Source organism: Podarcis bocagei (assembly GCF_964188305.1).
Source record: "Podarcis bocagei genome assembly, chromosome: 1".
NCBI lineage: Eukaryota > Metazoa > Chordata > Lepidosauria > Squamata > Lacertidae > Podarcis > Podarcis bocagei.
The window spans coordinates 116,193,811-116,206,766 of NC_138125.1; the positions used below are offsets into that span (position 1 = coordinate 116,193,811).

At 44.2% G+C, this 12,956-nt stretch overlaps 1 protein-coding gene across 3 annotated transcripts in view; it reads right to left on the reverse strand.

The window, feature by feature from the left end:
- Nucleotides 1-736: 736 nt before the first annotated feature.
- Nucleotides 737-12,956, reverse strand: part of DNAJC10 (DnaJ heat shock protein family (Hsp40) member C10) — a 29,001-nt gene continuing 16,781 nt past the window's right edge. For all 3 annotated transcript variants that reach the window (XM_081163929.1, XM_081163930.1, XM_081163931.1), the window contains 10 exons: nt 11,889-12,016; nt 9,983-10,099; nt 8,760-8,861; nt 7,657-7,812; nt 7,300-7,433; nt 5,752-5,805; nt 5,204-5,351; nt 4,679-4,798; nt 4,334-4,447; nt 737-2,892 (listed from right to left, as the gene is read on the reverse strand). In XM_081163929.1, the coding sequence (XP_081020055.1) occupies nt 2,881-2,892; nt 4,334-4,447; nt 4,679-4,798; nt 5,204-5,351; nt 5,752-5,805; nt 7,300-7,433; nt 7,657-7,812; nt 8,760-8,861; nt 9,983-10,099; nt 11,889-12,016 (1,085 nt within the window). In that variant the 3' untranslated portion in view covers nt 737-2,880. The remainder of the gene's footprint in view (nt 2,893-4,333; nt 4,448-4,678; nt 4,799-5,203; nt 5,352-5,751; nt 5,806-7,299; nt 7,434-7,656; nt 7,813-8,759; nt 8,862-9,982; nt 10,100-11,888; nt 12,017-12,956) is intronic.

Consider the following 12,956-nt stretch of genomic DNA (forward strand, 5'->3'; position numbering starts at 1 on the left):
GCCCGCCTCGCGGCTCTCATTCCCTGCCCCTGCCAAAGCTCACCCAGCCAAGCCGCGCTCTCCTTCCTGCCTCGCTTTGCTGCCTCCTCCCCCCCCACCCCCAAAGCTTGGAGGTTCCCCGGCAAGGGGGAGGAAAAAAAATTGAAACTTACACTTTCGTGCGTCCCTCCCGGCGTGACGCTGCGCGCTGACGTCACGGGGCTGTAATGGTGGTGTGCCTCGAGATTTTTTTCATCAAACAAGTGTGCCTTTGCCCAAAAAAGGTTGGGAAACACTGTCTTAAAAGACTCACCCTGTACTAATACAGAAAAACAATATAAGACTTTGGCAAGCGCTAACATTGATGTGTGTGTGTGTGTGTGTGTGTGTGTGTGTGTGCTACATTAGGCTGACTCCTAGAGATGATATATAATGAAGTCATACTCAGGAGTAAACCCATTGAAATCAATGAAATAGGAGCGAATGTCTGCTCATAAGTGCTTCCTCTAGAGGAGAAAAGAGCACTATTTTTTTCCAGAATCTGCCGTATCTCGCCCTAGCCCATCCTTGGTTTCCACTGGAGGGTTGGCACATTCCCTGGAACTGCATGGCTCTCCGTCCTTTCCGTAAACAGAAAGGTAATTCTGGATCCACTCCAATGTATTCGTTACTTATTAAGGTGACTGCCTCAAGGCCCTCCCCCCCCCCACGCCAACCTCATACGGACAATCCAGTGAGAGAACCTAGAAGACTAGCACATTTTTCATGGCCCAAACTTTTCACAGGCACAACCATCAAATGCGCTGTGAAAACTTCTGCCAGTCTGTAATTTGCTTTGGCACTTTCATCACTGAGCAGAACAATGTTCAGAAGGCACTTGGAATACTGAAAATGGAAAAAAGAAGAAGAAAGCCAGTAGATACGTTTTACAACTCTGTTTAAAGGGCTGGGAGCAGGCTGGCATCCAAACAGATGAGGCCGGTTGCTAGAAACTGCAGCAGCATCATCTGGCTGGCCACAGTGAGAATAGGATGCTAAACTAGCTGGGCTCTCTGACTTCATCCAGCAGTTTCTTCTTATGCCTCCAACAGTGACTCGAGTGCCCCGCTTTAAAATCAAACAACATTTCCTGTGACACAAACTCAAATAAAAATAAAAATTGTACTTTTAATTCTGTGGGAAATCGCGACGGTGCAACTCAGCGCCTTATCTGCTTGGATGTGGGAGAAGCTTCGTCTGCACTTTATAGGAAGTGAGTCCGACTGAAATCAACTTAGGTAGTGGGGTAGAAAAGCTGGAGGAAAAAAAAAAAGCTCATTTACCAGAAGTAAAGTATTGAGCGTCAACTCTGGGAGTGTAGATTTGATTCTGTCCAAACTAAGCCCATTAGAACAAAATATACATCAGGAAGTTTAGTTTGGTCAGAATCAAGAGCACACTTCCAGAGTTAACACTAAATACCGTACTTTTCCGTGTATAACACACCCCCTATATTGGGGGACTCAAAATTAAGAAAATGGGGGGGGGGGAGAGATCCCCCAAAATTATTGAGCTTTATTGGGGGAGGATTGCCAACAGTTGTTGAGCTTTTTTTGGGGGGGGGGGCAGAGTTTTTAAGCTTTTTTTAATCACCGAAAAAAGCAGCAAATCACCCGCCCAATTGCCGGAGCAACAGCCAATCAACTACAGCCCTTGCAGCAGCCACCAATAACAATCTTCAACTCACGGCAGCAACCAATCCCACTGCACTACAATGCACTACCCATGTATAAGACAACCCCTAATTCTGAACATGATTTTTTAATTAAAAAAACCCCATAGTCTTAAACACGGAAAAGTACGGCACGTCACTTCTTGTAAATAAGCCGCCATAGCTGCTAGAGAGCCATGAAGATTTGTGTCTCAGACTTTTGAGACTCATCTGCCCATGTACTATCTGAAACCAAAGGGCATTGGTTGCCAGGTGTGACATATATTGGCGTTATTTTCAGCTCTCCTACCCCACTAAGGTGGCCAGTGAAGAAAGTCTTGCTTGGGTCGGCTCTCAGCTGCTGCAGTCCATAGCAAGCAATCTTGTGCACGCACTGCCACCTTCTGGTTACAGTTGCCTGTACGTCACAAAATACAAACAGCAGCGCATTGCTCTTCTGAGCATTTGCAGGGTGTTTCCAAAGTCAAAACCTGCACATGACAGCTTAGCACACACAACTGGCGGGGAGCCAACGCAGACAAGGCCCCTTCCACCCTTTGACTGCCAAGCACTGAAGCGATCGTGCTTGCTCACGACTGTTTGAGCGCTCTTCAAAACGGCTTAGAAACCGGGACGTAATGCGGAACATTCTAGAATGTAGGTGGGCTAAGAAGAACGGACTTCTTCCAACTCCTTTGTTAACACCCAGTGAATTCTGGATAAAGCTCACTAACTACAATAACCAGAGGTAAAATAGTTGTTCAGACCACAATTTTTCTTCCCACGGGAAGAAAAGAGAGAGAGAGAGCTGTCTTAGTGTTTCTGTGCTGCTGAATAGTCTATATACCTTCAGTTCCACAAGTGGAAATTATAGTGTTCTTTTTCAGCGCAAGAAAAGACTGTTTTGTAGACAAAGGTTGGGAGGATTGAATGGGAGAAGGGGTAGGGGGAAAACCTACAGTTCCTCCACTACTGATCAAGTCTCAAGTCCAAAACCAGAAAAGAAAAGCTCCCACTGAGCATATCACTCATGGAACAAGCGTCTCTTCCCCTGTTCCAAATGAGCACTTGGGAAGCTCCATAACATTCTTGCAGCATTCAAGGAGAGAAAAGCTGTGTCCACGAAGCCTGATGTTCTCCTTTTTCCTCTCCGAGGAGGCATGATCTAATACTTCCATTGTCACTGCTTCAGTTTGAATTCATTCTGTGGCTCAGAGTTCATCCTGATTGTTGGAAAGGAGCAAAGAGAGGGAGGAAAATAGATAAAAATGATGCAGTAAACTACGGACAAATGTTCCTTTCATGTTTGCGTGAAACAGGTTTCGCCAACCCAAGAGTTTTGGACTGCAATTCCTATCATCCCTGACCACCAGCTGTGCAGGCTGAGAATCATAGCCCAACAAAATCTAGAGAGCACCAGCTTGGGAGAGGCTGTCATAAAGGATGGTCTTGGGAATATTAGAATAATTTGCCTCCACTGCCATGCAGTGCCAGATAAGCAAGATATTTAATATATTTTCTTGAAGAAGGTCTGAACTTTGTACAGTGGTACCTCATGTTGCATAACCTCCAGGTTATGGAATCTTCGGGTTATGGCTGCAGCAAACCTGGAAGTGTATATGTCCAGGTTTTGCTGCTTGCGCATGCGCAGAAGCACTCTATCGCGCTGCACATGTGTGCAGAAGCGGCACTTCTAATTATGGATTTTTTGGGGTGCACATGGCACCTCGAAACAAATTAAATCCGTAACAAGAGGTACCACTGTACAGCCATAAAGTAAAAGAACCCACCAGTACGGGTATCACCAAATTAGTTTTACTCCTTTGGATTCAATACCATGACACTGATTCCACCTTTTCTCAAGATGTTGTGGGTGATACTATACTACCAACCATGGAAGGGAGGAGTCAGCTACCAAATACAGTCGTACCTCAGAATTCGAACACCTTGGGAGACAAACGTTTTGGCTCCAGAACACTGCAAACCCAGAAGTGAGTGTTGCAAACATTCTTTGGAACTCGAACATCCATTGTGGCTTCCGTAGCTTCCGATTGGCTCCAGGAAGCCAATCGGAAGCTGCGCCTTGGTTCCCAAATGTTTTGGAAGTCGAATGGACTTCCAGAACGGATTCCGTTTGACTTCTGGGGTATGACTGTACCCTGTGGTAGACCGATATTGCAATTTAGCTAATTGGCTACCACAGCACATAGTCATTCAGCATCAAAACATCTCTTGTCAATTGCAGCGGATCCTTAGAAGCATTTGAAATGCTTCTCTCCCGGCAAACACAAATGCATGAGAAGGGGTGGTACAGCTGCTGCGCACCAAATTTCAGAGGTTGTCTCTGACAGTAGCTTTGTGTTTTCACTCTGATAAGGCAGAGGCAACTGACAGTCACCGATTCCCCCTCCCCACCTATTGTCCCCTTCATCCCATATCCCACATACTGTTCCAGATAGTCTCCTTAGTTCTCAGGATCATCTTTTGGGGAGGTGGCACAGAGGGTCACAATGGGTAGGAGACTTTTTTTTTTAATCAGGTGCCCCTGCGTAGCATGATCAGAACCAATCGCAACAAATCCACCACCATGAACACAAATAGCCAGAGAAGAAAGATGCTAAATTATCTGTGTCAAATTCAACCGGGGCGGGGGCGGAATCTCACCTTGTTTCTGGAAGATTTTTTCCTCTTTTTCTTAATATCTTCTACTTTCTCCATCAGGAGTTCGGCTATGGCTTTTGCATCATGGCTGTCTATGTGCTCCCCAAATGCATTTTTCTTAAAATGAAACGAAAACAAACACAGAGGTAAGGTCTCAGCCGGCGTACCAGATCGAGCTGATAGACAGTCGCCCAGGACACAAAATTGACCTGCACCTCCATGGACAGCTGTGAGTCCAAAATGACTCCCCAAATACACCCCTATATGCGTGCATAGCATGTGCTCCACGACAGAACTGCACCCCTCCCCGCCTCACAGTTGACACAATGGAGATTTCTGTGCCTTTACCTTTGCTCCTTGGTAAGGATAAAACTTCACTGTTGGATAGGCTCTGATGCCAGCAGATTGACACGTCTGCGCGTAAGCCTGGCAGTCAACTTTCCCAGCTTTCACTTTCCCTTTAACAGCCTTAAAAATTGAGGAGGAGGAGACAGGAGTTAAAACCTATTGCTAAAAAAAAGGAGGTCCCCACTCACATCTGCTTCCACGATTGGCAACTAGTTTCACTAGCGAGATGCTCTGAATAAGTGGATGTGAAATCCACAAGGTGGGGGCTGTCAAGGTTTTGGGGCCCACGAACCCGTGCACAAACTGGAGACAATGTCCCGGGCACCAAAGGCCGCAACCAAGCACACACAACTTCTTCTATGGGCTACAGTAGAATGTTCCTCACAAGGCTTAATTTCAGTGGAGGGAGAAAACCCTTCAGGTGACACAGAAGGCCTCACTGGGCATGTGAAGGGCTGCTCGGGAGGAAAAGAAGAGCACTGAACTGACAGTGACTTGCCATTGCAGGGAGAGCAGGCCGTTTACCTTAGCTAGGATCTCAAATTCCGGAGCAAAATTTTGGCAAGGGCCGCACCAGGGAGCGTAAAAGTCGACGACCCAATGCTCTTTCCCGTTCAGAACTTTGTCGGTGAAGCTCTGGGGTGTCAGATCCAGAGACACCCGAGGTAAATACCTTTGAAAAGGGAAAAAGAAAACAAGGAACTTGGGATTCCAGAGTCACACAAACTACTCCTGCCAAAACTAGCGGCCTGTCACCAGGAAATGTCCTGTTTGTGCCTTCTATTCACTGTTGGCATCAACACCTGAGTGGAGGAAGACCTACTGAATAGGTTCTCCCCTGGTGTCCAAAAATAGGACTGCAAAGGTCTGAAGAACATGGGGGGGGGGGGAGGCTTCATGCATACAGCCTTCAACACAATCCGAAAGTGAGGCAGTCAGTGTAACAGCATAGATGGTGGGGCTCACCTGCATGGCCCTACAGCCCCCTCCATCAATTATTCTATGTGAGTCAGTCCCACCCCCACCCCCCGGAAAAAGTACACTGTGAATAACGTTTTGAGGCAAGCACTCACCCTAGCGCCCATCTTCTCAGTGAATGGGCATCTCTGTTCCAGCCGTTGTAGCTACTGTTAAAAACAGAAGTATAAAAGCAAAAAAAAATCAAAATGGGCAGAAAGAGGCAACACCTCTGTAGAGCACTTTCTGTTCACTGGGTTCACACAGTGCCCACCCAAAGATCATGATATTTAGTTGGGCACTGGATTCTCTATTTCAGCCGACAGATTTCCCCACACAGGGCAGGATTCATCTCATGGGCACTGCCAGGGGAAACCTCGTGCAAGGACTTCCACTTGCATGATGCCGTTTCCCACCCCAAGTAACCCCACCCCAAAAAATAGACTCTGGGTCAGGGGTCAGGGGAACCCCCAGGACAGCGCATAGGTGGAGGAGGAAGAGGAGGGGAGATCCTGATATCTGGCAAGGTGAAATGCTTCCTCAGGTGGAACATATGTCATAGCACAACAATGAATTCCATTTCAAATTTGGCATGAGATTTCGAGCATTCTTTCCTCCACAGGAATAATTCCGTTGGCAGGAAATGACATACTGTAACCAAAACGAAACAGCCTTAAAACACCCAAAACCCTGCTGAGTGACACACCAATATTAGAAGAAATAAAGATGATAGGATATCAATTATCAAATGAGCCCATTGACTATACAGTCGTACCTTGGATCCCAAACGCCTTGGTATTCAGACGTTTTTGCCGCAAACCCAGAAGTTATTGTTGTTGTTCAAGTTTGTGATCGTTCTTTGGAACCTGAACATCCAACGGGGCTTCCTGCAGCCAATCAGAAGCCACACTTTGGTTTCTGAACATTTTGGAAGTCGAATGGACTTCCGGAACAGTTTCTGTTCGACTTCCAAGGTATGACTGTATAGAGAACTACAGTTAATAAGGGGTGGTGTAAATACTCCTAAACACATATCTTATTTGGGTAAACTGAAGACGCAATTGCCCTAGGAGATCAAGAAATGGTTATCCATCTTTTAACTGGAGCCTATATGATTATAGCACAGAACTGGAAATACTCAGAAACATCAGTGTTAAAAGATGGGTTATATGAATTTGGGTATCCTTAGCATCAGGCAAGCTAGACAGGGTGACAATACTTCTGTTGCTTATTGTAATAACTGGAATGCAAGACAATATTAATTCATACATGCTTTTGGAAGAAATCTAATATTTGTATCAATAACGCTCTCGGGTAAAATGTAATGGTAAATTATTAAATGTAACTGAAAATTTAACAATTCTGGCTATAAATAAAAAAATATAAAATCAGGTGAGTAAAAAGTCAATTTTAAATAAATAAGTAAAGAACACCTTATGATAATAAGAAATACACCTCTCTAGGTTATAACTTGTACTTTCTAATAGATTAAACCTTAAAAAGGGGAGGGGGGAGAATGATATTTAATTGTCAGATTGTGGCACCGAGGGAACTCCTGATTTAGTCTAGTCTGATTATCAGATCCATAGCACTAGTAAGTCACATCATACGCATGGTTTTCAGTAAGTATTCAAGAACAAATCCAAGCCACTTGCATTACTCACTAGTACTGATAAGATGACGCTGATTTTTGCGGGAAAAGTCTTATTTCAGGATAACCTTGAATGTTTTCTTGATGACAAAGGGAGAAATATTTTTGGCAGTCCACACTACCAACTGAAACCAGTCCATTCAGCAACTGAAACAGAGAAACAATTATTCAATTAAATTTGCAAAACTTGGTGTAATAAAAGACCCCTCCACTTTTAAAATAAACATCCTGTACTGATCTTTGGTATGCATGCTAGGGGTATGTGTGTCTCAATATCTCAAAATGAAAATGAACAAGGAACTAAGCATTTAGTGATCAGATGAGCATGATTGACACTGGGCACTGAAAAGAACTGATTGCTTGGTTTTACCCTGGCCATCCTCTTCCATTCAGGCATTAAGGCTTGGCAAGGACCACACCACGGAGCATAGAAATCAACCATCCAGATTTCGTTAGCCTTCTTTTTCTTCACCAACTCACTGAAGGTCTCGGGTGTGAGAGAAACTACTGACGGGTTCATAAGATCCTAAGACACAGAAAGGAGGAAGGCTCACTTCGTCTGTACTCAGAATTTATAGAAGGAACAGCTCAAGTTGTCTACAGTCATATGCAATTTGTTTATAGTACACACACACACACACACACACACACACACGATTGCCGTATTTCTGTAACTGCCATCTGTTTTAACTGAGTTGAGAATTTTAAATTGATGAAACCCAGCGTTCGACCTGCTGATGAAGAACTCTACTTTTGGTTTCAGGTCCAACTACTTTTTGACCCTGTCCGTCACTGGCATGTACCCTCCCCAAAGCTCTTGGACAGGGAAAAAAGGTTCCCCACCCTTGGCTGAAGGCAAGCACTGGGAAAACAAATCAGATACCGAGAATGGCTTACAAATTCATGGGATATGAACAAGTTGACTGAGGTTACGTGACCCAGCTTCTGGAAAGAACCTTTTTCAACTCTACAATATCCTTTCTGAAGTAAGGCGGCCAGAACTGTACACAGTATTCCAAAGTTTTCTTTTCCAATTCCTTTCCTTATGTTCCCTAGCATGTAATTTGAAGAAGAAGAGGAGTTTGGATTTGATATCCCGCTTTATCACTACCCGAAGGAGTCTCAAAGCGGCTAACATTCTCCTTTCCCTTCCTCCCCCACAACAAATACTCTGTGAGATGAGTGGGGCTGAGAGACTTCAGAGAAGTGTGACTAGCCCAAGGTCACCCAGCAGCTGCATGTGGAGGAGCGGCGACGCGAACCCGGTTCACCAGATTACGAGTCCACTGCTCTTAACCACTACATCACACTGGGTCTCCTTTTCACAGCTGCCACATACAGGGTTGAAACCTTCTTCGAGCTATCCACTATGGTCAGTATGGTAGGTTTCCTTCAACCTTCCATTCAGGAACTCAAACACCAAACGACAACTTTTAGTGAAGCAACAGAAAATTCACAAAATTCAACAATTACCTCAATAAACTCCAGGATCTGCTCAGAAGAGTGATGCCCCTCGTATTCGTGAGTGTGAGACTGGTTGAATACCACCGTTGTTGGGTAAGCTCTAATGTTGTGCTGCAAAAGATCAAGATGAAAACATCTTCAGAAATCATAGGGAGAGATCCCCTTTTAAGCCTCAACTGATTTCTGCCTTTTCATTCAGTACCTGGGCAGGTGACGTTCTCAGGGCTGAAACCTGAGGGCAGATCCATAGCCTACATACAAAGCACCTCCAAGGCACATTTCAGGCTTTCATGACTTCCCACCCGCTGGAAAGAATTTTGAGAACCATAGCTCCAATACACAGCTCCCTTAACAAACTACAGTTCACAGGATTTTTTGATGGAAGCCATGTGTGTTCAATGTGCTTTAAATGTATTGTGTGGATCTGCCCTTCAAAGGAAACCTCCGTTACTCCAATAATTGCAAAACCCCCCACAAACCTCTGTGGTATAGAGAAGGCCTGTGCAGCATAACAATGAGAGGGATGCTGGCTAGTGTTTTTAAGTTAAAAGTTGTACAGATTTCTGTTTCCTGTAATACAGTGATAATGGGCTGTATCTAATGTTAGTCATACTCAGAGTAGGTCCACTGAAATTAATAGGCAGGACTAATTTTAGGCCCATTAATTTCAATTATTCTGATCCGAGCAAAACTTAGTTGGATAGCATCCTATAGTTTTTAATTCTTCTAAAGTGCCTTGCACTCATTTTTTTTATAGGTATAAAGAGGTGAAATATAATATGATGCAAGGAAGGAATCCTCTCAGCTTTTCAGATCTCAAAACTCAGGCCTTTACTTTAAAAATAAGTCAGGTTTCTGGTAGGCTTTCCATACAATGGTGTCTGAAAATCTAGTTCTTTTTGTGTCTCTTTAAACAGTGTCTTGCCAGTCTTCTAAGTCAGCTCAAATTCCATGCCTTCTTCCTATTCTATGAACTTTTATTTGCAAGACTCCCAAGTTCATGGAGTTTCATGTCTGTGAGAGCTGAAAAGTATGCAGGAGTTAAAGAGGCTTACAAAAAAAGTTAATGTGACTTACAGGTGCCATAAGCCGGCGCACACAGTGGGGATTTTGTATGAATTGCGGTCCAATTAATTTTCATCACTTTGACTGCAAAACAATTGGGCTATCACTTTTCAAAACCAGAACAAAGCTATGTTTATGTGGGGGAAATATTTAAATTTGCAGTTTACCATGTTGCAAATCCCTTCATGAACTGTACAGTCTAGTGTGCCAAATTTCAGTTGACCATAGAGTTGCTTTGATGCTTTCCTCAGTTCTGGCAGCAAAGCTCGACAAGGGGGGCACCACTGAAGAGAGAGAGAGAGGAAAAACAAGAACCACCAAATACAAATTTCTCACCAAATACAGTAAATTATTTCTTACTCTCAGAAATTAGACACTGATAGAACATTTCCTATGGCTCCCAGAAGCGTGTCCTGGGATCTCCCTCTTCATCCCCAGAGAAGGAAGCAAGAGAGGCACCAAAAGGGGTTTGCCCTTGCTAATTTCCCCCACTGTGAGGGCAGACACCTCCAATCCCTTGCCACTCAGCTGGTGATCTGACAGTGGTATTGTCAAAAGGGGTGTGTGCTAGGGCCTGGATCCAAAAACAGGGGTAAGGGGAAGTATACCAACCCTGGAAATGACATAGCGATTTCCCTTCCTACTGGGACCAATAGGAGGAAAAGTTTGGGTGGGAAACACATCAGCCCACAAAAGAAGATGAAAACCCCACGGAGAAACACCAACAGCCCACCTTCTGCCTTGCCGGTGTGAGCCCAGCAGATTGGGGGGCTGGGTGGTTTCTGCACTTCCAAGATTCTCCCCACAACCCTGGTAGGAGAGCTATATATTATCTTCTCCCCAAAACAAATGATAAACCATTTTCTGACTAAAATGATATGACGAATGACAACTGTTCACAAGCTTATGCTGCAGACAGATGTAGGGTAAATGCCAACGTGGCCTTCCTAATTACGTGAGCAGTTTGGCATTTCCCGAAGAGGTTGTGAGCTCTTTCCATTGAGTTTTTCTAAAGAGATGGAACAGGTAGCTCTTGGGGATGCCTTAGATACAGGACACATGGTCTTGCAGCAAGGCGCTGATGATAGCCATCTTCAAATATTTAAAGGGCTTTCAAGAGGGAGAGGGCTTGTTTTCTCATGTCCGAACTGGAGGAGACAAATCAATTGCTTCAAGTTACAAGAAAGGAGATGCCAACTAAAGATTAGGAAGAACTTTCTGATGGCAAGAGCTGTTCCAACAGGGGAACAGACTCCACTGTCTGTTGTGGACTCTCCTTCCTTGGAGTTTTTTAAGCAGACGTTGGATGGCCATGCATCATGGATGCTTTAGTTGAGAGTCCTGCAATACAGGTGGGGTTTTTTGGACTAGATGACCCTCACTCCAACTCTACAATTCTATGGTTCTATGGTTGGTGATGTCTTCCATTGTATCCCTTCCTCCTCCAATTCTAAGTGCCCTCTGCTAACCAGGTTAAAGACGGAAACACTGCTGTTGCAAAAAACTGTGGAAAGAAATTTCTACATTTACCAAAGGCGTCATGGACTTTGAAGATGCTCAAACTCAGGATGCAAGGGAGAAATGTGCTAAGAGGAAGGCATGCTTGGCAAACCCTCACCATTATCAACTCCCTCCCGGAAACCTATGTCCCCACTGTGGAAGGACATGTGGATCCAGAATTGGCCTCCACAGTCACTTACAGACTCACTGTTAAGGCCATGTTCATGGAAGACAATCTCACTCAGCTATGAGTGATCGCCAAAGAAAAAGAAGCTTTGAAAATTCTTTCACGGTTATAATAACACAGTGGGAGGAACTGCTACATTGTGAGGATGGACTTCCACTCAAGCAACAGGACTTCTCCGTCTCTCTCCCCTCAGCCCATTCTCCCCCCCCCCCAAATCTGCTCCAGAACGTCCCCCAACCCTTTGGAACAAATTCTGAAGGTGCACTGGAGATTGCAAGGCAAGGAAAGAAGGAGGGTGAAGTCCTTTTGTTCCATTCACAGCCAAATAGTTTTGGATGCAACACAGCCTAAATCTCTATGGGAGAACGAGGTGCTGCAATAGTTACAGGTGCAAAGAAGTCAACAAGCCATGGTTCCTTCTCCTTGCCAGGAAAATTCTGAGGCCCAAGAGTGACGACATGGGAATTCACGCTTTCCTTGGCAAAAGCCACTATGTCGTACAGAATCTTCTTTCCTTCAAAAGAAAAAGAAAACAAAGCATTCGTGAGGATTAGCTCCCTATTATTTGCTAAAGTAGAATGGAAAATAAGGGGAGGGAAAGAACCAAAAAATGTATTTATTTTTCAGTCCAGTTTAATAGGCAATAGGGTTGTTGCATCCAACTAAGTCATCCTTTGACTTAGACCCATTGAACTCACCACAGATTTCAGTAGGATGACTTTGCTGGGATTCAACCCAAAGGGCTGACTGAGTTTTACAAGATCCTTCCCCTTCCAAATGAGGCTTGGTATGTTTAAGTGGCAGTTAGCCATGCCAGCTATTAATCACTCATACTTCAGAAATCCACAAAGATGATCACAATAGAAATCAGCGCTCTTTGTGAAAGGCAGAGGAGGATTTATTTCTTTATGAATTCATGAGCCACTCTGCATTTAAAGAACACCCAAGCAGTGTATAAAAACAGACTACAAATCACAAAGCAATGTTAAAAACGTGAAGCTAGCAAGTATCAAAATTCTAGCAGCAAAGGTGGGAGGAAAATAGAGGAAACATCGGGGGTGGGAAGTCAGCTTTAAAACTTATATAACATTTGTATTAATTTGTATCAATTTGGTCATAATTTGTTTTGTTTTGTTTTGAACTATGGAAAACCAATAAAAATAACTGGCCAAAAACCCCAACCAAAATTCTAGCTCTGGAAAAATGAAAGAGCAAAACTCCCAACAGCATAACACAGGGCAAACCAAGGTAATTTGTTAGAAATTGATCAGAGTTGTACAGTGGTACATCGGTTTGCGAACGAAATCCATTCCGGAAGCCCGTTCACCTTCCAAAATGTTCAAAAACTGAGGCGCAGCTTGCCATTGGTTGCAAGAGCTTCTTGCACTCAGCAGAAACCAGGTCACACATTTGGGTTCCGAAAAACGTTCAAAAACGGAAGCATTTACTTCTGG